The sequence below is a fragment of the Erinaceus europaeus genome, chromosome 11 (assembly GCF_950295315.1).
Source record: "Erinaceus europaeus chromosome 11, mEriEur2.1, whole genome shotgun sequence".
NCBI lineage: Eukaryota > Metazoa > Chordata > Mammalia > Eulipotyphla > Erinaceidae > Erinaceus > Erinaceus europaeus.
The window spans coordinates 75,600,950-75,627,036 of NC_080172.1; the positions used below are offsets into that span (position 1 = coordinate 75,600,950).

The 26,087-nt window shown below is 41.4% G+C and overlaps 1 protein-coding gene across 3 annotated transcripts in view; it reads left to right on the forward strand.

Moving 5' to 3' along the window:
• Positions 1-1,323: 1,323 nt before the first annotated feature.
• The window catches only part of FNBP1L (formin binding protein 1 like), a 183,312-nt gene continuing 158,548 nt past the window's right edge, over positions 1,324-26,087 (forward strand). For all 3 annotated transcript variants that reach the window (XM_060202098.1, XM_060202096.1, XM_060202097.1), the window contains exons 1-2: positions 1,324-1,546; positions 12,009-12,172. In XM_060202098.1, the coding sequence (XP_060058081.1) occupies positions 1,327-1,546; positions 12,009-12,172 (384 nt within the window). In that variant the 5' untranslated portion in view covers positions 1,324-1,326. The remainder of the gene's footprint in view (positions 1,547-12,008; positions 12,173-26,087) is intronic.

Below are 26,087 nucleotides of genomic sequence, written 5' to 3' on the forward strand. Positions count from 1 at the left end.
GAAACAAAAACAAGGAAAAAAACAAACAAACAAAAACCCTCTTCCACCAGGCGGGGACAGACCGCAGAGTGAGAGCACCGGCCTCGCCTCCTCAGCCCCCAGCCGCAGACAAGACAAAACAAAGTTCTAAGCCCCACGCGGAAGGAGCGCTCGGGGTGCAGCTTTCCCGACGCCACCGCGTCCCTTTAGCGAAAGCCGGCGCTCCTTTGTCCCCAGCCACGGCTGGGGGAGGGTTTCCAGGATTCAGCCGGTGCCGGGACCGCTGTGCGGAGCCACCCTTGCCCCTCCAGCGCGCCCCACCGCACCCCACCCGAGTCCGGCGCCACAGCCGGAGCAGACGCCCGCTCCGCCTCCTCCGCGACCGCAAGGCGCGCACTCGCCCGCCCGTCGCCCCCGGGAAGGGACAGGCTGCCCTGGCCGCGAGCGGCAAAGGAGACCGGCGGAAGGGGCTGGAGGCGGAGACCCGCAGCCCTTCCCCGAGCGTGCGGGTAGGGGCGGGGGAGGGAAGAAAAAAAAAAAAAAAAAACCCAGCCAAACCCGGAAGTCGGTCGGGAAGGGAGGGGGGCTGTGGGAGGAGGCGAAACTTCCGGTCGCGCAGAGCGTGTCGGGAGAGGCTTCCAGCAAACCTTTTTCTCTGGCCTCTGGAGGGACCACCGTTGCCGCGGCTTCGACTTCCACCGTCTGAGTTCGGACCAAACGGACACAGCGGCTTCCCCCTTGCGCCTGGCTGGCTTGATCCGTGTCGGATCGCAAGAGGCCGCCCGGGTTGCGGCAACGGCCGACATGTTGTGAGACGGCGGCGCGGGTGTCTGAAGGATGGTTTGGCCGAGGCGGCGGCAGAGCCTGCTGGCGGCGGCGGGGGCGCGGGCTGTGTAGCTGCGGGCCCGCCGGGTGTCCATTGCTCCCGCGGCGAGGACAGCGCCCCGGGGCCACGCGCCGTTGGGAGCCGGGTAGGCGGCGGCGCCCGCCCCTTGGCGGAGACTCGGAGGCGGTTTCCCAGTGCTCACATTTCGGGACCACCTCGCCTCCCCCTCCCGGACCCCGCAGCGCCGTCCCCAGAATCGTCACACACACCCCGCCCCGACTTTCCTCCCCACCTCGCTGTGAACCTCTCGCACGAGTGTTTCCCCGCCCTCGCGATCCGGCTCCCTCCTCCCGGTCGCCTCCTGAACCCCTTTTCTCCGAGCGCCCCCGGAGTCACTCTCCGAAGGCGGTCTTTTGAAAAAGAAAGAAAGAAAAAAGATCTTCGTAGAGGGGCGGACCTGAGCCCAGGGAGGCTTTTTTCCCCCTTCCAAGTCGGGGCGTGAGAGGTAGGAAGAAGGTACGATGGCTTCCTCATCTGGCAACGATGATGATCTCACGATACCCAGAGCTGCTATCAATAAGATGATCAAAGAGACTCTCCCGAACGTCCGGGTGGCCAACGATGCCCGGGAGCTGGTGGTGAACTGCTGCACTGAATTCATTCACCTTATCTCTTCGGAAGCCAATGAGATTTGCAACAAATCGGAGAAGAAGACCATCTCACCGGAGCATGTCATCCAAGGTGAGTAGCCGTGTAGGGTCGGGGGCGTGCAGCTCGAGTGACCGGCTCCTTTCCGAGCTTCCACCCTCCTCCCCTGAGGGTGCTGGTGAGTGAGAGAGCCGGCGCCCAGAGAAAAATCTCTGTGTACAGGTCTCGTGGCGCTTTTTCTCCAGCACGTACACGCCAGGACCGCCGGCGTCCGGGTCACTGAGCAGACTGCTAGTAGTGGTCTCAGTGTCCTAGTCCGTGGTCTGTGTACTGCCGATGCGACAGGAATTGTGCCTGCTTTAAACCTCGACTTGACAACTGAGAAACTGCCCAGAGCGGAACCTAGATCATGACAACAGTAGAGGTACCCAGAGGTTTTCACTTAGACCATTAAGATAGGGAATATATAGTTTGCTTTGTTCGGTGGGTATAAGTTTTTAATGCTTGGGTTGAAAAATCGCATGGTTTTTTTTTTTTTTTTTTTTTTTTTCCTACTGAATCTTTTTCCTAACTTTCCCTGGCCCCAGTCCCATATAGATGGTATATATGCCTTTACATTTTTACTGAAGAGTACTTCTGAAAGTTTCAGCAGTTTCTTTTCTTGGAAGGGAGATTAATGCAGTAGTCGTCATTCAGGGGACCATATTCTGATGGTTCCCAGGATAGGGAGACATGTTTAACAATTAAATTGTTTCACACATTACTCTTGTGGAAAGTTGCATTGAATTTGAAGGGATAACTTGCCTTTTCAAGTAACTCAGTTAAAATCTTAACAGTTTTATAACTGCTTTTGAAATCAGGAAAATGGTTTGAGTTATTTTGGTTGGCAGACTGTTTACCAATTTTCATCATTTAACTTTTTAACTTATTCTGAAATAAAGAGTACATCTGCTTCTCCTGTTCACCATACCCAATATTTTACTGCCAGTATTGACAAAAGGATTAAGTGATTCATTTTTTATCTTTTATAATGTGTGGAAAGCAGATTTGAAATATACTGTTATTTCCAGCTTAGTTCATAGAGGAAAAAATCCTAGGAAAAAGTATATTTGATTTTAAAGTTAGCAGTTTCCCGTTTCTTTAGTGTGCTGAATACTCTGGCAAATAAAATGAGAGCCAGGTTATCTGTTTTTTCCTCTTGAGTTTTCATTTTTACACTATATGTGTGATTGTTGTCATAAAGTTTTTGCAAGATTATCCAACACAGATAGCTATCATTTCCTTTTACGACTCATAAAAGAAGCAAAAGAACTTCTTATTAGCATTACTAATGTTTCTAGTGAAAATTGTAAAATTACCAAAGGACCAGCCTGAAACATTTGCTTACATCACAAAAGCAAGAATTGTTCCAATAATCTAATAACACATCACAATCTTTCTTCTTGGGTTGAGTTTATTCTTTTGTAGGATATATTTAGATTTCTGATTGACATAATGCAGCTGTAGCTGGTGGTATGTGAAGGATCTCAACTTTGGAATATGCTAAATCCAGTTTAACGAGTGAGTCAGAAAGTTCCAGTGAAGGAGCATATTCCTTTGTATACAGAGGATAATTTACTAAGTTAAAAAAAATTCATGTATCAACTTGCTATAATCTAATAAAATCACCAGTCTTTTTGTGTAATGCTCTTGTTGAATGAAGACCTACATTATCACCCAAATTCTCCTCAGTTGAGGGGATTTTTTTTTACATTATCTTAATCTCACATTGTTTAATCATTTAAAGAGGTTTTTTTGGATTTTTTTTTTTTACAGAAATTCTTAGTATGCATATATATATTTTTTACGCTTAGTGTGTTTTTACAATTATAGGTCTATAGAAGTAAATCACGAGGGCGTGGTTTAGATAGCATAGTGGTTATGCAAAGAGACTCATGCCTGAGGCTCTAAAGTCCCAGGTTCACTCCACCTTAAGCCAGAGCTGAGCAGTGCTCTGGTAAAAAATTAAAATAAGTAAATTTAAAAAAAAAAGTAAATCACGGTAGTAGAGAAGACATCTTCTTGATTTTTTTTTTTCTTTTTTTTCTGGTCAGTTTTGATTGTTGAGGAACAGAATGTACATTTTAAAGTATTCTCACATGTTGAAGATTAGAATGTTTTTAGTAAGACATTTAATAAAGTAGATTTTGCTTCAGGATATTTCACTTGCTCACACTTTGTTTGACTTTGTTAAGGTAGATTGAACACTTGAGATCATTCTGTAAAATACAATTTAAGTTTGAAGTGATTTATTGATCAGTAAATCTACCGATAAACTATGACTTAATTAAATTGTTGGATATTTTGCTACTGATTTAAAGTAGAATTGGTTTGGAAGGGTTTGTATTGATAGAGGAACAGTTCTAAGCTATGTATGTTAATTTCGTATGATAGTTCCATTTAAGTTTGTTGCTACTTTCTGTGAATACATAATGAGCTCACATGTTCTGTTGCATTGTGAAATGAATTAAAGTTGAGTCTAGCTACAGCTACAAGTTCTATACTATAAAAACTATTTTACTGTAGTAAAATCTCTGAATTAAATTACCCTAGGGTTGGGGAGATAGATAGTACCAGTGATAGACAAACAGACTTTCACGTCCTAGGCACCAGGTGTCCCAGGTTAAATACCCATCATCACCATAAGCCAAAGCTGAGCAGTGTCTAGTAAAAATAAAGTCACCCCATTTATATATAAGTAAAACTTAATGGTTTGGGATAAACTCTGCGATTACTGAAAATTAGTTAAGAGCCTTACAAGACATGTGCTACAATAAACAATTTTGAAGTATATAGCTATTAAATGATACTGATTAAAATATAAAACTGAAAGTTTTATAATTAGCCTAGTATCGTGACATTATTTGTAAGAAACAAGAGTATCTTAAATACATTTTCTGTATTTCATTTCTTGCCTTTTTTTTTTTTTTTTACATTTATGAGAATAGTAATTGAAAGTAGTAAAAGTGTGAAAGTCTCTAGGAATTCACTTATTCAGAAGTTGGGTTGGGTTGGGTTGGGTTGGGTTGGGTTGCTCCTGTCTGTGTTGAAATACATTAAATAAATAAATCCAGGGCCATCAAGACAGCTTACCTAGATAGCATGCCTGCTTTGTCCTTTATGTAACCTGCTGCAGACCTGGCCCTCACCACAGTGAAGGAGCTTCGGTGCTGTGGTCTTTCCTTCTTTGCCTCTCTGAAATACTCTCCTTTGAGAGAAGCCTGATGACGTCAACAACAAAAAAATAAAAGTCCAGTCACTCTGGTACTTTTTAAAATGAATCAGTAGGAAAACAAAATTTAAAAAGACGTAAATTGAACTTTGAATTTTTGTTATTAGACTTAAAATACTAACCTGTCTAAGTACTAACCTGTCAAAGTGTCTTGAAGATTCTACTCCCCCGACTTTACTAAGATGTAATTGATGTAGTGTTCAAGTTTAATGTATAAGCCAATTATTTGGTATAGGCATATATTGCAAAATGGTTAACACATTAAAGTTAGTTAACACATCCACTACTTTACATTATTACAGCTTTGCTCTGAAGGTTCTTAAATGCTTCCTTGAATTTTCATATTTGAACTAACCATTATTGGCAGTTCTGGCACAAGTTCATGGACCACACTTTATGTAGCTTTCTTTGCTCTAAAGCCTAAACCACAGTCTATTTTGGAAAGTGGATGTGAAATCAAAAGATCTGAGTGATTGTAGGGAAGCTGTAGTGTCAGTAATAATAAGGAAGAGAGTGATAGTTCTGTTGCCTACATAGTCATCCATATCGATAATTCCTTAAAGAACATATATAATGTGCATTACACAATCTACCTGTAATAAGGATTTTCAAATTAGGATTTTAATCTTTACCTTAAAATGGATTTTTTTTTTCTCCTGCCACTTTGTCACTTTTGAATACTGCTCTGTAGTTGACACTGTGCTAGATAGCATTAAGAATTGATATCTGGGCCATGGGTAGATAGCATAATGGTTATGCAAACAGACTCTCATGCCTGAGGCTCCAAAGTCCCAGGTTCAATCCCCGCACCACCGTAAACCAGAGCTGAACAGTGCTCTGGTTTTTTAAAAAAAATAGTGCCTCTTGCCTCTTGCTCTGCCATTACTCTCATGTTGTCCTATAGTGGTATTCTGGTAGTGATACCGTAGAGGAAATGTTTGTTTTTGCTACCAGTGTTATCTCTAGGGCCTATAAAACAGCTCCATTGACCTGGTAGCCTTTCTTTCCTTCTTTCTTCCTCCTTCACTCCACCCCCCCACCCCCCATAGAGAGAAATGGAGAGTAACACCTGCAGTACTCTCCTTCACTTGTAAAGTTTCCTCCCACAGGTGGGGGCCTAGGGCTTTGAACCCAGGTCTTCACACATGATAACACTCTGCTGAGTGTGCCACCACCCAGCCCTGAGGATATGTTGAATTTTTTAATTTATTGCCACCAGGTTATTGCTAGGTTGATGAGTCCACAGTTCCTAGTGATTATTGACTCTCCCTCCCTCCCTCCCTGCCTGGCAGAGAGAAATTGAGGGGGGGAGGGAGAGAGAAAGAGACCAACCTCTAGCACTGCTTCATTACTTATGAAGCTTCTCCCCTGCAGGTGGGGACTGGGGGCTTGAACTCAGGCTCTTGCACAGGTAACATGTGCAGTCTACCACTGTTTGGTTCCCCAGGATATGTATGATTCTCCCCCCCCCCCCTTTGTTGCCCTCGTTGTTTATAGTTGTTGTTATTGTTAATTGCTGTCATTGTTACAGATGGGACAGAGAAAACTGGAGAGAGGAAGGGAAGATAGGGGGAAAGACACCTGCAGACCTGCTTCACCGCCTGTGAAGTGCTCTCCCTGCAGGGGGGAGGGGGCTGGAACTGGGAGCCTGACGCTAGTCCTTGCGCTTTGTCCATGTGCACTTAACCTGCTATGCTACCGCCTGGCTCCCAGTATATGGTTCTAAAGGGCTTTCTGAAAAGGATATTTGACAGGCTAAAGGACCAAGAAGTCACTTGAGCCAACATCTTTAATAATTCCCCTTTCAGTTTTCTCCCAGTTTTCACCTCTGACTTTCAAATTCGTGAGGGGAATGAACAATCCCACAGCACCAACGCTTCCTCCGATGCAGGCTTGTCCAAGTGAGCTATCTTGCTGGCCCCTGTTAATATATTTTAGTTAAACTGTGTTTGTCTCCTCCTCTCAACATACAATCAAGAAACTAAAGAATACTATCTTATGAAGTTTATTTTACGTAATTTATTTATTTTGTCTTTGCTGGGGCTTCACCACTCCAGACCAGATTAAAAGAGACCAAGGCAGGGAGAGAGGGAAAGACACCTCGGCACTGAAGCTTCCCTTGCAGTGCTCTGATGTCTAGACTCAAACCTGGGTGACCTGAGTCCCAGGTGAGCTATAAAGTTTGATTTCTTTACGTGCTTGTCTTGTTAACATCTGTCTTTCACATTGAAAAATGTGACCCATGGGTGTATTGCACTAAAGTAAAAGACTCTGGTGTGGGTGGGGGGTGGGCAGAGTACAGGTCCTGGAAAAGGATGACAGAGGACCTAGTGGGGGTTGTATTGTTATGTGGAAAACTGAGAAATGTTATGCATGCACAAGCTATTGTATTTACTGTCGACTGCAAAACATCAATCCCCAATAAAGAAATCAAAAAAGAAAAGAAAAATGTGACCCAGTTGGTGGTGCAGTGGTAGAATCTTGGGCTTTCGGGTGTAAGGTCTCAGATTCAACCCTTGACATTGTATACGCCAAACGTGATACTCAGGTGTTCTCTCTGTATGCTTGTCTCTGTTTCTCTCTCTCTTGCTCTCTTTCTCTCATTATATGAATCTTTTAATTTTAAAGAATGTGCTAAGTATTCTTTCTCCCTGTTACCTTTCCTGGGTATAGCATTTATTTATGTATTTATTTATTGGATAGAGACAGCCAGAAATCCAGAAGGAAGGGAGAGACAGACACCTGCAGCCCTGCTTCCCCACTTGTGAAGCTTTCCCCCTGCAAGTGAGAACCGGGGGCTCCAACCCAAGTCCTTGTGTACTGTAAAGTGCACTCAGCCAGTTGCACCACGTTTGGCCCCCCCTCCCTTTTTTTGAATTTTTTTTTATTTTTTGCCTCCAGGGTTATTGCTGGGGCTCAGTGCCTGCACCATGAATCTACTGCTCCTGGAGGCTATTTTCTTCCCTTTTGTTGCCCTTGTTTTATTGTTGTCGTAGTTATTATTATTATTATTGATATCGTTGTTGGATAGGACAGAGAGAAATCAAGAGAAGAGGGGAAGATGAGAGAAAGATGGACACTTGCAGATCTGCTTCACCACTTGTGAAGCAACCCCCCCCCACACACACACACACACAGGTGGGGAGCCAGGGGCTCGAACTGGGATCCTTACGGGTCTTTGTGCTGTATTAAAACTTCTTTTATGAGACAGGACTGGAAGTCAGTCCCTGGAAGCTTTCGGACCTACATGCTTAATCACTGTTAATACTCTGGTTGTAGGAAGATATGAAATAGATGTCTTTTCCACTTAAGAAACAGAAAATTGAAACTTAGAGATATTAAGCAACATATTCAAGTGACATCTTGCTTTCAAATTCTGTATCTATCTGACTTCATAAGTGGGAGATTACTTCTGGTTGGGAAGATCAGGCAAATAATTTGACAATGGAATTTGATCTGAGCCTTGATTACATTAAATTCAGCACAATGTGGGAAGCTGTACTTGGTGAGAAATATTGAACAATCAAATGTAGCCTACAGTATGTAGGGATTTAATGTAAAAAAGTAAAGCTGAAGGGTAGATGGTGCTTGATCTGAGAGATCCTTAGTGTAGAACTAACAAAATGAAAAAAAATTTAAATTATATCCTGCCATTTTTTTGTGTGTTGACTAGTGTACTCCGAAGATGATTCCATGTTTTCTAAGCCAGTGGTAGAACATAGGTAGTGAAATATAGTTAAGTGAACTTAACATAGCTTATTGATTATTGTAGTCTTAAAACAATTGTGATAAACCAGAATTCCCTCAATAAAGACACCCTGACAGGGCCAGGTGGTGGTGCACCTCTTCAAGTGCAAGTATTACCATGCACAAGGACCCAGATCCAAGCCCCTGGTCCCCACCTGCAGTGGGAAAGCTTTAGGAGTGGTGAAACAGTGTTGCAGGTGTTTCTCCCTTTCCCTCCCTCTCAATTTCTCTCTGTTCTATCAAATACAATGCAATAAAGTAAATGAAGTTTTAAAGGGGGGCAGGCGGTGGCACACTTCATTAAGCACACACACTACAGTGCTCAAGGACCTGGGTTCAAGCCCCTGGTCCCCACCTGCAGGGGTAAAGCTTCATGAGTGGTTAAGTAGGGCGGCAGGTGTCTCTCTGTCGTTTTCAATCTGTATCTCCTCCCCCTTCTCAATTTCTGTCTGTCTCTATCCAATAATAAATAATAAATAAAGATAAAAATAATAGTAATAAAGATGAAATTTATATTAAAAAAAAAAAAAAGACACCATGACTTCTGACTTCAGAGATTTGTCCCTCAGGGAAAATATCAAACATCCATGCATAGATCCAGAGTCCCCTTCCCTTTAAGCTGTTCTCTTTTAAACAAATAAATAAACATTTTGAATTATTTACAATATCATTATTTTAGATGTTCAGCTTTTCTCATTGACTTTCTTTAGAAATAGTCTGATTCTGGGGCTTGGGGTTGACTCTCATCATTAGAGCAACACCATCTGTCTTACAAGTGTAGGGCTCTGAGTTCAGGGCCCTAGGTTACATCCCTAGCACCACAAGAGCAATACATATAAAAGGAGTGGAACTCTGGAAAATGGGACATGTTTTACCCTTTCTTTCAAATAAATAAATCTGATTCCAAAAACCAGTTATATATTTATTTTTTTGTGATGCATTTTTCTTTTTAGATTTTTTATTAGTGATTTAATACTAATTTACATAACTACAAGATAACAGGAGTACAACTCCACACTGTTCCCACCACCAGAATTTTGGATCCTAATCCCTCCTTTCCTACAACAGTTCTCCCAAGGTTGCAGATATGGGTTAACTATTATTTCTATAACTATCTGTCTATATTTGGCCTTTTTTTTTTTTTTTTAAATAGGTCACATCTTTCCAAGTCTCACATACACCTGTTATTACATCTAAATATCCCTCTTTCTTTCTCCAGTTCCTGATGGAGTTGGAGTTCAGACCCCTCTGATCATCCTCCCCCTATCATTTTCTCCCCACTGGAAGTATGGGTCAGAATTATTTTTGGGGTTCAGAAGGTGGGAGTTCTGGCTTCTGTGAGTGTTTCTCTGCTAGACATGGGTGTTGGCAGGTCGATCTATGCCCCCAGCTTGTTGCTATCTTTCCCTAGTGGAGTAGGATTCTGGAGAGGTGAAGTTCAATACACACTGGTAAAGTTGTCTGCCCAGGGAAATAAGTTTGGCCCTTTATTTATTTATTTTTTATTTTTTTAAATCAGAGTGTTAATACCTGGATTTTAATTAACTCCAGCTATCTCATCCTCCAAAGGAAAAAAAGGGGGGGGGGGAGTCAGGCGGTAGTGCAGTGGGCTAAGCCCACGTGGTGTGAAGCATGCTGTGAAGTGCAAGGAGCAGAGTAAGGGTCCCTGTTGGAGCCCCGGCTCCCCACCTGCAGGGGAGTCGCTTCTTTCTCTGCCCCTCTCTCCCCTTCTCTGTCTTCCCCTCCGCTCTCCATTTCTCTCTGTCCTATCTAACAACAATAATTACAACAACAATAAAAAAGGGCAACAACAACAAAACCAAACCAAAATAAAATAAAAGGGCAACAAAAAGGAAAAATAAATATTTAAAAGGTTTTTTAAAATTATTTATTTATTTATTTATTTTCCTTTTTGTTGCCCTTGTTGTTTAACATTGTTGTGGTTATTAATGTCGTTGTTGTTGGATAGGACAGAGAGAAATGGAGAGAGGAGGGGAAGACAGAGAGGAAGAGAGAAAGACAGACACCTGCAGACCTGCTTCACCGCTTGTGAAGCGACTCCCCTGCAGGTGGGGAGCCGGGGGCTCGAACTGGGATCCTTACGCAGGTCCTGGCGATTTGCGCCACGTGCGCCTAACCCGCTGCGCCACCGCCCGACTCCCGGAAAAATAAATATTTTTAAAAAATTAAAAAAAAACAAAACCCAGTATGCTCATTATCTCAGAGTTCCTATTATCAAAGTAACCTTTATGATTTTTTACCTCAAAGAGTTTATAGTGGAAAATTAGATGAACATCAGGCAGCCTTCGTTACTTGAATTGACTGAGGAATTTTTTTCTGTTGTCTTCCATCTTCACTGCTCCTGACCAGATTTTCAGATGGGGCGCATAGAGGGGAGTCACAGCACCAGAGCTTCTTTAATGCTCCAGTTTTGTGTACTGGAGCCTGAGCGCATGGCAAAGGAGACATCCTCCTAAGTGAGCTATTCTACTTATCCCTGACAGATTAACTAGTTTTATAAGTCAGTGCTAGAAACCAAAGGTTTTTTTTTTTTCTTTCTTTTTAAAATCACTAATAATGTATTTTCATTAACACTGGCTAGTCATTAACAAAAGAAACCAAATAAATAAATAGCATAGGGCTTCCCACCACAATCTAAAGCAAATTCAGTTTCCTTAGCTCAGCACTAAGACCCTCCCATACCTAATGGCATCTGCCTTTCAGGTGACCAGCCAAAAATCATGTAGAGTGTTACTTTGTTGTCAAATGTTATTACTCTATGAAATAGGAGAGGATTATTAATGCTTCTTCAACTTTGATCATCTTTATCCCAATTTTTCTGCCACATTACTTGAAACATTTCCAGTGTTCTGTTATGTTTTATTTTCAAGAGAAACTTGATGGCTAAATGTAAGTATTGAATTTCATAAATTCCACCAGTGTTAAATATTGGCATTTGGAGTACCTTTGCTAACCATAATTTCCCCTTAGTGAATTGGACAGTTATCTATTTTAACCTATCCTACTGAAACTCATAGAATATGTTTTACAGCTTTTCCCCCCAAAAAACCCAAAGATAAAAAATATTGAGAATATATTTGAGAATGTGACTGATATTTGACTTACTACAGGGGTCTAGGAGAAAATGGTTTTTTTGGTATAGGACCTAGTAGTGGTGCACTTGATAGAGTACACACATTACCAAATTTGAGGGTCTGGGTTCAAGTCCCGGTCTGCATCTATATGAGGAGGGCTTCACAAACAGTGCTGTAGGTGTCTATCTTCTTCTATCTTCCTCTCTTTCTCGTGGCAGAAAGAAAGAACAAAAGAGAAAGAAGGGTAAGTTTTCCTACTAAGGCTATATGTTGTTACATTGGAGTTTTTTTTTTAATTTATTTTTAGAAATGTATTTCTTTCATAAGTGCTTGAGAGGTGACCAGAGCATCACTCCAGTGTATGGGACACTAGAACTTTGTGTCTGTAGGTGAGGGAAAATCTGTGTTCTAACAGTCTTCATTCACATTTTTATTTCCCTAGCACTAGAAAGTTTGGGCTTTGGTTCTTACATCAGTGAAGTAAAAGAAGTTTTACAAGAATGCAAGACAGTAGCACTAAAAAGAAGAAAAGCCAGTTCCCGTTTGGAAAACTTGGGCATTCCTGAGGAAGAGTTATTGAGACAGCAACAGGAATTATTTGCAAAAGTAAGTAATGCATTTTGAATTATTTTTATTTGAAATCCTGCTCTGTTTGCTAAAAGAAGTCATACCAGTTTTTGAATCATGTCCTAGACCAACATATGTACCCAAAGGATTTCCTTTGTGTGGCTGCTGATTATCCTTTGTGTGGCTGTTATGAGTCAGTAAGAGAGTCTAATGTGTAGATCTCACTAATTTAACTCTGGCTGGTTATTCATATTATGTAAATGTGAATGTTTGCAGCAGCTGCTTTCTAGGGAGAATACTCCACAGATCTACTGATTAGTTACTTTAACTATTTTTTCCCCCAGACAGAATGACAATTTAAAAATTCAGTGCATACCTAAATAAGTGTTAAGATTTAAAATGATGGTGTGATGAGAAAAAAAAAAAAAATATATATATATATATATATACACATGTTTATGTATATATAAATTTTTGAGTGTCATAAAAGGAAAATTTGAACACTATCTACTTTATAGTTAAATCAGATCTTTAAAATACTCTCAGTGGTGCAACCAGTAAAGTGCACAAGTTACCAGGCATGAGGTTCCTGGTCCCTATCTGCAGAGGGGAGGTTTTATAAGCAGTGAGGCAGGCTGCAGATGACTTTTCTCTCTGCTTCTCTCCTTTCCCCCTCTTTCGCTATGTCTCTGTCATAGAAGGAGGCAGGGAGGGGGGAGAGAAAAAAAAGAAAGAATGGCTACCAGGAGCATTGGATTTGGTAGGCAGGCACTGAGACCCAGTAATACTCTGATGGCATAAGTAAATAATAAAATTCTAGAAACTTTCAAAGGGCCAGAGAAGGGGACATTTTTCTTCTTTCTTGCAAGTTAAGGTCCTAAAGATTTATCTGAAGAGAGGTGCTAGGTGCTGGTGCTTGATTAGTACCAATGACTAGAACCTCTGTATTTAAAAAAAAAAAAAAAGAAGAAGAAGAAGAAGAGTAGATTCGGGCCAGGTGGTGGTGCACCTGGTTGAATGCACTACGTGTTACAATGCACAAGGACCCAGGTCCGAGCCCCCAGACCCCAACTGCAAGGGGGTGAGTGGTGGAGCAGTTTTGCAGGTGTCTCTTTCCATATCACCCCCTTCCCTCTTGATTTCTGGCTCTCTCTCTTTCCAAATAAATAAATAAATATAATAACAATTAAAAAAAAGATTAGGGGGCTGGGAGGTGACTCGCTGGGTTAAGCACATGCATTACACTGTGCAAGGACCCAGGTTCAAGCCCCTGGTCCCCACCTGCAGGGGAAAGCTTTCATGAGTGGTGAAGCAGGGCTGCAGGTGCCTCTCTTCCTCTTTATCTCCCCCTCCCTTCTCAATTTCTGTCTCTATCCAATAATAAACAAATAAAAATTTTAAAAAATTGGAATGGGTGGTAGCACAGTGAAGCGCAAGGACCGGCTAAGGGTCCTGGTTTGAGCCCCCAGCTCTCCACCTATAGGGGAGTCACTTCACAAGTGGTGAAGCAGGTCTGCAAAGGGAAAATAAATATATATAAATTGTTTTAAAAAATTATTTAAGAAAAGATTAGATACTGGTTTCTTAATTGATATAGCAAGGTACTTTTGTTGTTGAATAGTAGAGTTTATAGTTCATGCTAGTTACCATAGTTACCTTTTAAAACTACAAAGTATCACTTCAGGTAATCTCTTCCAGATTAGCATTCTCTCTTAGCATTCTCTCTTTATAGTAATAGCCATTTTGGTTTATATCAAAAAGCAGTCAGTGAGGCTTTTGTTTGTTTTTTAACTACCATCAGGGTTATCGTTGGGGCTAGCACTGTGAGTTTACCACTCCTGGTGGCCGTTTTAGTCTTTCTTACCTTCTTCCTTTCTTCTTTCCTTTTTTCCCTTCCTCCCTCCATTCCTTCTTTCCTTCCTTCCTTTCTGTCCTTTTGATAGGACAGAGAGAAACTGAAGGGGGGAGAGAGAAAGATAAACACCTGTAGCACCACTTCACTCTGCATGAAGCATTTCCCCTGCAGGTGGGGAGCAGGTGCTGGAACGCAGTTCTGTACATATGGTACTATGTGAGTTTAACTGAGTGCGCTAACCACCCAGCTGCATTTTTAGTACTATGGTGATGCTGGGGATTGAACCTGGGACACAAGGGCCTCAAGCATGAAAGTCTTTTGCCAGAATCATTATGTTGTCTCCCAGCCCCCAGTCATTTAGTTCTAACTCTATGTTAATTGTTATCAGATTATTTACTTGTATTTTCATTTACTCCTCACAACAACCTATGAGATGGTTACTAAAGTAGTAAAGCCTTTGAGGTAGGTGTGAACATACACAAATAATGTGATTTTTGCATGGATATGAGGTATCAAAGAAAAGATGATTTGAAAAAACATTAATGATAGAGGCACAGAACTAGTGGGTACAGTGTGTTAAACATAAGAGTACCTTAGCTGAAAAATTAAGTTATATTTTGTAATTTTTTGAGGAAACACTATGAGTATTGCCACAGGGAAAAATAAAAGAACATTAATGACTATTATTTATTGATTCTCTGCTATTTCAAGTCATTTCAACGATGCCAAAGTAAATATTGACTGAAAAACATGTTCTGCTGGTAATGTATATACTTTTCAATGTTCTTATGGATAATATAAATTCTACTTTAGTATACATTAAGAAGCAGGTAAGAAAACTTTAATGAGACTATTCATTTTACAGGTATTTGCTGAGATTCACTACTTACTAGACACAATACTAGGTCCTAGGCTTACAACAGTATATAAAAGAGATAGTTTCTGGGGGGTTGGGCGGTAGTGCAGCGGGTTAAGTGCACATGGCACAAAGCGCAAGGACCAGTGTAAGGATACTGGTTCGAGCTCCCGGCTCTCCACCTGCAGGTGGCGAAGCAGGTCTGCAGGTGTGTATCTTTCTCTTTCCCCTCTCTATCTTCCTGTCCTCTCTCCATTTCTCTCTGTCCTAGCCAACAACAACAACATCAGTAACAACAACAATGATAAAACAACAAGGGCAACAAATAAGGGGAAAAAATAGCCTCCAGGAGCAGTGGATTCGTGGTGACTGAGCCCCAGCAATACCCCTGGAGGCAAAAAAAAAAAAAAAGAGAGAGAGAGAGAGTTTCTGACAGTTGGAGCTTACTTTGCTTAGGAAGGATTTGTTCAGATGAGATTGGGTGTGTTCAGGGTGGTGTGGCTGTAGACAGAGGCTAAGTTCAAAGTTAAATATTTTGACTCCAAAACCTATGCTTGATTTTTGCAATACCATGCTCATGTGCTGTCTTTCAGTTTATTTGGGGGACTAAAGAGATAGTACGCTGAGTATGGTGTGTGCCATGTCTTCCTTGTGGCCCAGGTTTAAGCCCCAGCCTCACATGGGAAGTAGTATGGCAATGGAGGCAGCTTTGCTGCAACAGTGTGTCTTCCTGTAGCGCTCTCTCACTATCTGGTTGAAAAAGCAGCTTGGAGCAATGAGATCATATGCAGGAGGCCCTGACATTGCAAAAAAAAAATACATAAATAGTTAATCACATAAATAGTACATAATACATAAATAGTTAATCACAATTGAGCAGATAGAACATAGGAGTTGCCTTCACCAGGTCCCATATTCAGTGCCCAACAATGCATGTGCTGTAGTGGTGTGTGTGTGTGCATCTCTTTTCACCTCTTCTTGTCATCTTTTTTTTTTTTAGTTTTTTTTTTGTTTTATTTATTTTTCCCTTTTGTTGCCCTTGTTATTTTTTATTGTTGTTGTAGTTATTGTTGTTGTCATTGATGTCATAGGACAGAGAAGTGGAGAGAGGAGGGGAAAGAAAGATAGACACCTGCAGACCTGCTTCACCACCTGTGAAGCAACTCCCCTGCAGGTGGGGAGCCGGGGGCTCAAACCAGGATCCTTACTCTGGTCCTTGTGCTTTGCACCACGTGCGCTTAGCCCACTTTGCTACCGCCCGACTCCCCATCTTTTTTTTTTTTTAATTACTTTATTTATTTATTGGCTAGAACCAGTCAGAAATTGAGAGGGGAGGGGAGGATAGGGAGGGAGACACCTGCGGCCCTGTTCCCCACTCACAAAGCTTTCCCCCTGCAGGTGGGGGTTGTCTCCTTTTTGTTCTTACTTCCCTCATTTCTTATCTTGACTTTTATATGTGTGAGGACCAGCTATATTTTATTGTGCATGAGGAAAACCAGTAGAGGTAAAGTTATAGCAACTGCCTGATACTTCTTCCCTGGATCACAAAGTACTTACGTATAATACAAAAGAAATTGATAAATAATTATAACATCTTTTTAAAATCTTTTTTTTTTTAAACATATATTTGATAGAACAAACACATTGGGAGGGAATGGAGAGGGAGAGAGAGCAATAGATACCTGCAGCACTAGTGAAGCTTCCCTCCTGCAGGTGGGGACTGGGGGCTTGAACCTGAGTCCTTGTGCATTGTAATGAGTGTGCTCAACTGGGTGTGTCACCACCTGCCCCCCTCTTTTTACCTTTTAGACTTTATTTTTAAATACTAACATAATAGCAACTTCATTTGTAGCTATCTTTCACTATTAGAAGTAAATATCTGGATTTCCACATAACAATACATTTATGTTTTTTTATGTGGAAAACTGAGAAATGTTATGCATGTACAAGCTATTGTATTTACTGTCAACTGTAAAACATTTAATCCCCCAATAAGGAAATTTTTAAAAATAAATACTTGGAAATGGGGGAACCATTAATGTATCAAGGCTAAAGTCAAGTATAAATTATAAGTGAGTCCCTTTAGTATATGGGAGTGAAAAATCATAACAAATGAAAATTTCAAAAAGAAGTAAATAATAAATTAACTGTATTACTATTTTCCTTTTATCTTTTAAATTTTATTTATCTTATTTGCCTCCAGGGTTATTTCTGGGGCTCAATGCCCACACTACGAATCCACAGCTCCAGCCATTTCCTTTTTTTTTCTTCTTCTTTTGGAATAGGACAGAGAGAAATTGAGAGGACAGCAGGAGATAGGGAGAGAGAAAGACACCTGCAAATCTGCTTTGCCACGTGGGGAGCTGGGGGCTCGAACCCTGATCCTTGTGCTTAGTACTATGTGCGTTTAACTGGGTGTGCCATCACAGCCTGGCCCCCTTTATTTATTTTTCTTTCTTTTATTTTTTAATGTATTACTCAGTTGCATTTTAAATGTGAGACGTACATAATATATATATATATATCAGTGGCCTGCTCAGCTCTGGCTTATGGTGGTATGGGGGATTGAACCTGGGACTTAGCCTCAGGCATGAGAGTCTCTGTATAACCATTATGATTTCCCCCTTCTCTGTCTCTGTCTCTCCAGAGTACTGCTCAGCTTTGGTTTATGGTGGTGCGGGGGAGACCAGTACCTTTCTTTTCAGATCATTGAATGAACTATGAGATCAAGGACCCTTGCAATAAAATATTTGTGGAGACTGAAATTATTTAAATTTTTAGTGCCATGAAATTATGCATATTTGTAGTTCTTTCTTAAATTTACATTTTTAGCTTGTCCTAAAGTTTTCTTTTTTAAAGAATTTTTTTTATTATTATCTTTATTGAATAGAGACAGCCAGAAATTGAGAGAGGGTTGGGGACATAGAGAGGGAGAGATAGACACCTACAGCACTGCTTCACTACTGGCAAAGCTTTCCCCCTGCAGGTGGGGACCAGGGCTCAAACCCAGGTTCTTGCACATTGTAACATGTGTGCTTAACCAGGTACACCACCACCTAGCCCCCTTGTTGTATGCTTTACATTGGGTAGTTCTTCCCCGCCAAGAGAATTGCATCAGTCCTGTTAATTTCGTGGGCCTGCTTGGCCCTGCCCCAAGGAACCCCGAGAGAGGGTTCCTGGGTCCGAGAGTTCCTGAGTTCCTGAGTTTGAGAGGAAGAGAGAGAGGGCCAGAGGGTTCTTGAGTTCGAGAATTTGAGAGTTACAGAGTAAGAGAGAGTTCCACAGTGGAAGAGTTTCAGAGGGTTCCCCAGTACGAGAGTTCCAGAGTCCCAGAGTTGGAGAGTTCCCGAGTTACAGAGTAAGAGAGAGTGCTTGTGCCGCCGCAAAGAGACAGCAGAGTTCTGTTTGGTGATTAGTTTGTCTTAGTTTGTGAATCGTTGTTCCTGAATAAAGAAATACAGCTGCCCTGCCCAGCCGTTGTCTCCGCGTCTCTGTTACCCGCCGTGAAGCTAGACCCGCCCGGCAAGAGCCTCCGAAATTTTAACAACACCCCCTAAAGTTTTCTTATAAACTTTTTCCCTTTTTATACCATAGTGTGTTCAGCTCTGGCTTATGACGGTGCAGGGGGATTGAACATGAGACTTTGGAGCCTCAGGCACGAGAGTCTTTTTGCATATCCATTACGCTGTCTACCCCCACTCCTTTATAAACGTTTTTGATGAGACAGAGACAGACAGACACACATGCACAGCACAGCACGAAAGCTTCCTTCAATGTAATATGAGCCAGGCTCAAACCTGAGTTGTGTACATGACAAAGTAGCACACTACAAGTTTTATCATAAACATTTATTTATTTATTTATTTATTTATTTATTTATTTAAAGCAGTGTTTATTTTGAACTCTGGGTATTCTTACCATAAAAAGTTTAATATGTATATAACCCCCCCTTTTTTTTTTTTCTACAAATGAGTGGAAGTTGTAATGTCTGGTTTCTTATTTCTTTTTTTTTTTTGTCTTGGGGGCCAGGTGGTAGTGCACCTAGTTAGGGGCTCACATCACAGTGTGCAAGGACCTGGGTTCAAGCCCCTGCTCCTTACCTGCTTCATGAGCAGTGAAGCAAGGGACTGCAGGTATCTCTCTGTCTCCCCCTCTGCTCCCAATTTCTCTCTATACACAATAATAAATAAATAAATTTTAAAATTATTTTAAAAAATATTTACTTTCCCTTTTGTTGTCCTTGTTGTGGTTGATGTCGTTGTTATTGGATAGAACAGAGAAAAATGGAGAGAGATGGGGAAGACAGAGGGGGAGAGAAAGACAGACACCTGCAGACTGCTTCACCGCTTGTGAAGCAACTCCCTGCAGGTGGGGAGCCAGGGGATCGAACCGGGATCCTTCTGCCGGTCCTTGAGCTTTGCGCCACGTGCACTTAACCCGCTGCGCCACCACCCGACTCCCTTAAAAATTATTTTTGTCTTATAAAGGAAGTGTAAATTTGGTACACTAACTTTAATATACTTTCATGAAGAAGACAAAAAGATCTTAATTACCGAAAAATCATGGTATAGGAAAGTGCCAGTGGCTAACTTCCCTCAGCCTCAAATCTACTTTTCTGTGTTTGACTTTGTGACTAAAATTCTTACAGGCCACATTTCTGCTTTTCTAACTGACTTCCCTTATACTGCTCCTAGCTAGCAAGGACCTCTAAAGAGAAGTTGCAAGGCAGGAGAAGGAAAAGGACACTTCTTTCTTTTACTTTCTGTTGGCTTAGAGTTCCTTTGAGCAACCTGGGAGTGTTGTTGTTGTTGTTTTAATTTATTATTTATCTATTTATTTATTAGAGACAAGTTGAGAGGGGAGGAGGAGGTAGAGAGGGAGACAGACACCTGCAGTCCTGCTACACCACTGATGAAGCTTTCCCCCTGCAGGTGAGGACCAGGGGCTTGAACTGGGGTCCTTGCACATTATAATGTGTTCACTTAACCTGGTGCACCACTACCTGGCCACCCAGCATCGCTGCATTTATTTATTTATTATTTTACCAGAGCACTGGTCAGCTCTGGCTTATGGTGGTGTGGAGAATTGAACCTGGGACTTTAGAGCCTCAAGCATAACAGTCTGTTTACATAACCATTATGCTCTCTACCCCTGTAGCAGTGCTTCTTAACCCTGACTGCATTACTTCTTATAGCAGGAATTGATTCTAGTTGTTTGCTTGTTTTTATCAGAGCACTGCTTATCTCTGGCTTATGGTGGTGCTAAGGATTGATCATGAGATGTCAAAGCTTCAGGCACTGAAATCTGTGCATTATGGTATCTCCACGGCCCTACTTTTCAATATTCTAATACAGAACCCATCTGAACATGTATCCACCTCCTCAGGAGAGTGGGTCCCAAACCTTGGATCCCTCCTTCAACTTGAGAGATGATAGTACCAGCAAATTGATGCCTGGTTTTCAGAGGTCTGAGTTTCAGTACTATAAATTCCACCTCAGCTTCTAAGTCTTAGGAGTAGATAGCATAATAGTTATGCAAAGAGACTTTCATGCCTGAGGCTCTGAGCACTGCTCTGGTAAAAAAAAATTCTAGTCTCTTCCTTTGCTTACCCAATTTGATGCTTTGGGACTATTTTTTTTTTTTGTTTTTTTGTTTTTAGCTTCTTTCCACTTTTCTTTTTAATATTTATTTATTCCCTTTTGTTGTCCTTGTTTTATTGATGTCATTGTTGTTGGATAGGACAGAGAGAAAGGAGAGAGGAGGGGAAGAGAAAGATAGACACCTGCAGACCTGCTTCACCGCTTGTGATGCGACTCCCCTGCAGGTGAGCAGCCGGGGGCTCGAACCGGGGTACTTACGCCAGTCCTTCTTGCACTTGTGCCACCTGTACTTAACCCACTGCACTACTGCCCAACTCCCAGTTTCCACTTTCATAATATCTTAGTGTCTTTTTCTTGCTTTTTCAGTTATCTAGTTACCAACATTATACTTGGATAACAAGACTTTATATAAATTAGTTAGACTTCTATTTCCTGATTAGAACCTAATTGATTCTGGGAAGAATCAGGGAAAAAAAATTAATGGAGAAAATAGTATTCAGTTTTACTTGAAAGAGTGGGATTTCAGTAGATGAAATGGAATAGCTAGTGTATGTTTGGGAGACATTTTATGCTCTAGGTTTTTTTTTTTTTTTTAAGCACAAGTTTCCTATTACATAAAATGACTAGAGAAAGGTTGGGGTAGTAATTTATAGGACTTTGAACTCTAAACTGGGAAATGTGGACTTAATTAGTAACAATTAAATGATTCTTTCAAGTATACTCATAGCCTGATTAAGATTCTCTTTAAAAAATTTTTTTTTTAAATTTTTTATTTAAGAAAGGATTAGTGAACAAAAACATAAGGTAGGAGGGGTACAACTCCACACAATTCCCACCACCCAATACCCATAACCCACCCCCTCCCATGGTAGCTTTCCCATTCTCTAGCCCTCTGGGAGCATGGACCCAGGGTCGTTGAGGGTTGCAGAAGGTAGAAGGTCTGGCTTCTGTAATTGCTTCCCCGCTGAACATGGGCGTTGACTGGTCGGTCCATACTCCCAGTCTGCCTCTCTCTTTCCCTAGTAAGGTGTGTCTCTGGGGAAGCTGAGCTCCAGGACACATTGGTGGGGTCTTCAATCCAGGGAAGCCTAGCCAGCATCCTGGTGGCATCTGGAACTGCAAACTCTAGTGTACTTCTGCTTTCAGGTATATATTTTGCAGTAGTTTATGGATACGTGTGCACATAAGCTCTCTCTCACAGAAACTGGTGTATGTCTAGGTTATGGGACTTTGTTAGAAAGTGAACTACCTGAGATGAAATTAGAGTGTACTATAAAAGGAAAGGTCTCACCCGAGTAATGAAGCTGAAGGGTTGTCATTCCACACGTGAAGTCTCTGGACACAGTCTGAGGTGAAGCATGTTGAGGTGGCAGTCGTTGCTTTGGTTAGGTTGTGATCGGCGGATGCAATATTATTTGGTTTGGATTGGGAGATGCATACGGGAAAGTATGCATCTTTTTTTTTTTTTTTTATTTAAGAAAGGATTAATTAACAAAACCATAGGGTAGGAGGGGTACAACTCCACACAATTCCCACCGCCCAATCTCCATATCCCACCCCCTCCCCTGATAGTTTTCCCATTCTCTATCCCTCTGGGAGCATGGACCCAGGGTCATTGAGGGTTGCAGAAGGTAGAAGGTCTGGCTTCTGTAATTGCTTCCTCGCTGAACATGGGCGTTGACTGGTCGGTCCATACTCCCAGTCTGCCTCTCTCTTTCCCTAGTAGGATGGGTCTCTGAGGAAGCTGAGCTCCAGGACACATTGGTGGTGTCTTCAATCCAGGGAAGTCTGGCCGGCATCCTGATGACACCTGGAACCTGGTGACTGAAAAGAGAGTTAACATACAAAGCCAAACAAATTGTTGAGCAATCATGGACCCAAAGCTTGGAAAAGTGGAGAGGAAGTATTAGGGAGGTACTCACTGCAAACTCTAGTATACTTCTGCTTTCTTACTTTAGTGCCAAAGTATGCATCTTTTAAAAAATTTTTTAAGTATCTGTTTTTCCTTTTGTTGCCCTTGTTGTTTTTCATTGTTGTTATTTATGTCATTGTTAGATAGGACACAGAGAAATGGAGAGGGAGGGGAAGACAGAGAGAGTGAGAGAAAGATAGACACTTACAGACCAGCTTCACTGCCTGTGAAGGGACTCCTGTAGGTGGGGAGCTGGGGACTCGAACCGCTATCCTTGAGCCAGTCCTTTGTGCTTTGCGCCACGTGCGCTTAACCCGCTGCGTTACCACCTGACTCCCAGGATTCTCCTTTATAAATGTTTATATAGTAAATTCATGACAGGTAATTAAAAAAAAACTAGGAATATATATGAAAAAAATCTTAATGTTAGAGGCTATTTCAGTTAATCACTATTTTTAACAAAATATTCACTTAGAAAATACTGCCAGGGCCCTGTGTGTGTTGGGAATGAAGCAATGAATATGAAAACGGTGTCATTAAATCTAATGGTGAAAAAAGGTATACAGGTATTTAAGAGAACAACATAGAGTGGCCTGACACAGTGGTTAAAATATTGAACTTGGAAGCAAGAAGTGCCCTGACATCACATATGCCAGACCGGTGCTCTTGGGTGTATGTGTGTGTGTGTGTGTGTGTGTGTGTGTGTGTGTGTGTGTGTGTGTGTGTGTGGTCACTAAGTGAAATAAATCTTTTTAAAAACGTGAGAGAACAAAGCAGATAGGTATGGGAATATATACAGCATGCTAACAGTTGGCTAGGGAAATAACTTAGTGGGTAGAGAGGATGACATGTATACCTGGAGGCTTCTGTTTCCATCCCAGGCATCTTGTATGCCATAGCAGTGCTTATCTCCCCTAGTCACTCATGTCATCACTGTTAGTTTGAAAAAGAATTATGGAGAGTCGGGCGGTAGCGCTGCGGGTTAAGCACATGTGGCGCAAAGCGCAAGGACTGGCAAAAGGATCCCAGTTCGAGCCCCTGGCTCCCCACCTGCTGGGGAGTCGCTTCACAGGCGGTGAAGCAGGTCTGCAGGTGTCTGTCTTTCTCTCCCCTTTTCTCTCTTCCCTTCCTCTCTCCATTTTTCTCTGTCCTATCCAACAACATCAATAACAACAACAATAAAACAAGGGCAACAAAAGGAAATAAATAATAAAAATATTTAATAATAAGAAGAAAAAGAATTATGACACAAAATAGAGCACCAAATAAATGTGACCTAGAAGGAACAAAAATAACTGATTTATGTTTTATATCATTAAGACTTAGCCAACCATGAAGGGAAATGTATAAGGAACAATTCTGAAGGAAGGAGGGAAACAGCATTACTTTTGGCAAGGTCTAATGGGAAATAATGTGCTTTCTCAAGGACAACTTTTATTTTTTTTCTTGGTGTGGTTTTTCTAGTACATTGACTTTTAAAAATTTATTTTGTTTTTCAATATTTTATTTTCTTGTTTATTTTATTGCCACCAATATTAGTGCTAGGGCTCAGTGCCAGCACTACAAATCCACTGTACCTGACAGCCATCTTTTTCTTTCTAATTTATTATTATTGGATAGGACAGAGAAATTGAGAGAGGTAGGGAGATAAAGAGAGGTAAAGACAGACAGCTGCAGACCTGCTTCACTACTGCAGGTGGGGAGCTGGGATTTGAACCCAGGTCTTTATAATATTTGGTAGTATGTGTGCTTAATTAACATCACAGCTGGGTCCTTTTTAAAAATATTTTTATTTTATTTTAATGGGAGAGAGATAGAGACAGACATCAGAGCACTTCTCAGCTCTGGCATATGGTGGAGCTAAGGATTGAACCTGTAAAGTCAGAGCCTCAGGTGTGAAAGGTGTTTGCATAACCACTTTGCTGTCTCCCCAGCTCTGTTATTTGTTTGTTTTAAATATGGAACCAGAGAAATGAAGTCTCAAGCATGTGTTGTAGTAGCCCTGAATGAACTCTGTTGCCCAGTTTTCTTACTACTTATTTATGGATAGAGAGGAGAGGAGAGGAGAGGGCTAACACAGCACCTCCTGGTGAACCCAGCCAGTTGTGCAACCTGCCCAGCACACATAACCATGCATAGCATCCAGGTTCAAGCCCTTGGTCCCCAGCTGCAGGAAGAAAGCTCACAAATGGTGAAGCAGCGTTGTAGGTGTCTCTCTGTCTCTATCGAAAAAGGAAAAAATAAGGGGGAAAAAATGGCCTCTGGTAGCACTGGGTTTGCTATGCAAGTACCAAGCAGCAGCAATAAACCTGGTGACAATTAAAAAAGAAAAAGTAAAGACAACCCCCCCCCCCGTGGGGGGAGGGGGTAGATAGCATAATGGTTATGCAAAGAGAGACTCATTCCCAAGGCTCCAAAGTTTTAGGTTCAGTCCCCCACACCATAACTCCCCTGGTGTTATCTGTGGCGCCAGGCCCAAAGTCAGGGTTTAAGGCATAGCAAGGTGAGCTATCTCCCAACCCCTAATGGGTAAAATTAAATTGGGAAGGACCGTAGGTGTTGTGCTATATGCATCTTGATTTCTAAACTGTGCTTACGTTAATAGAGGATGTATTAAAAGAATGAGTGAATTTAAACTTTCCCACCTGGGTAAGTGTATATGCAGGGGAAAGATGTGTGTGTCTGTGTGACAGCTTTGTGTCTATAGAGGGCAAGATGTGTTTGTATAAGCTAGGAAACTGATAGAAATTCAAATGTCAGGGTTGTTCTTATATTTATGTATAATACTTTCTCAGGTACTAATTAAAAACATTTAAACTACAGAAAAAAACTACCCTTTTACACTGAAAAAGTATTAACATCAAAATTGTAAAAAATAAATAAATAAATAAAGGGAGTCGGGCGGTGGCACAGAGGGTTAAGTGCATATGGTACAAAGTGCAAGGACCAGAGTAAGGATCCGGATTCGAGTTCCTGGCTCCCCACCTGCAGGGAGTCACATCACAAGCAGTGAAGCAGGTCTGCAGGTGTCTCTCTTTCTCTCCCCCTCTCTGTCTTCCCCTCCTCTCTCCATTTCTCTCTGTCCTGTCTAACAACATCAGTAACAACAACAATAATCACTAGAACAGTAAAGCAACACGGGCAACAGAAGTGGATAAATATTTAAAAAAATAAAGAAATAAAATAATAATTTGAAAAATTGTTAGGAGTTGAGTCAGACAGAATAATTAAGTAACACTAAGGAATAAAATAAAAAGCCATAGGAAGAAGGACCCAAAGATAGTATGTTGTAGGTTTTGGGGGTTTTTTGGTTTTTTTTTTTTGGTTTTGTTTTGGTTTTCTGTCAAAGTTTCTTTGACATAAAAGGGGACCACCTATGAGAGTACCAGGTTTTGGAAGCTCTTTTTAGATCTGTGTGGTTGACTGAAAAGCAACCTCTAATTATATCTACTTAAGGAGTTCAGATGTACAAAGATTATGTAGTGGTTGAAAAATGTCCAAATTTGATAATGACTGCTTTTAATTGTCTTAATCTTAATCTACATTTAACTAAAGTATGTATGTTCTGAGTTCTTCAGAACACTGGAAATGAACCTGTCCTGTGATCTGACAATTCCTCTCCTAGGGATCTATTCAAAGAACACAAAAACAATGCATCCAAAAAGATCTATACATACTTGTGTTTACCACATAGTGTGGTCTTTGTAGTGGGCAAAAAATTGGAAACAACC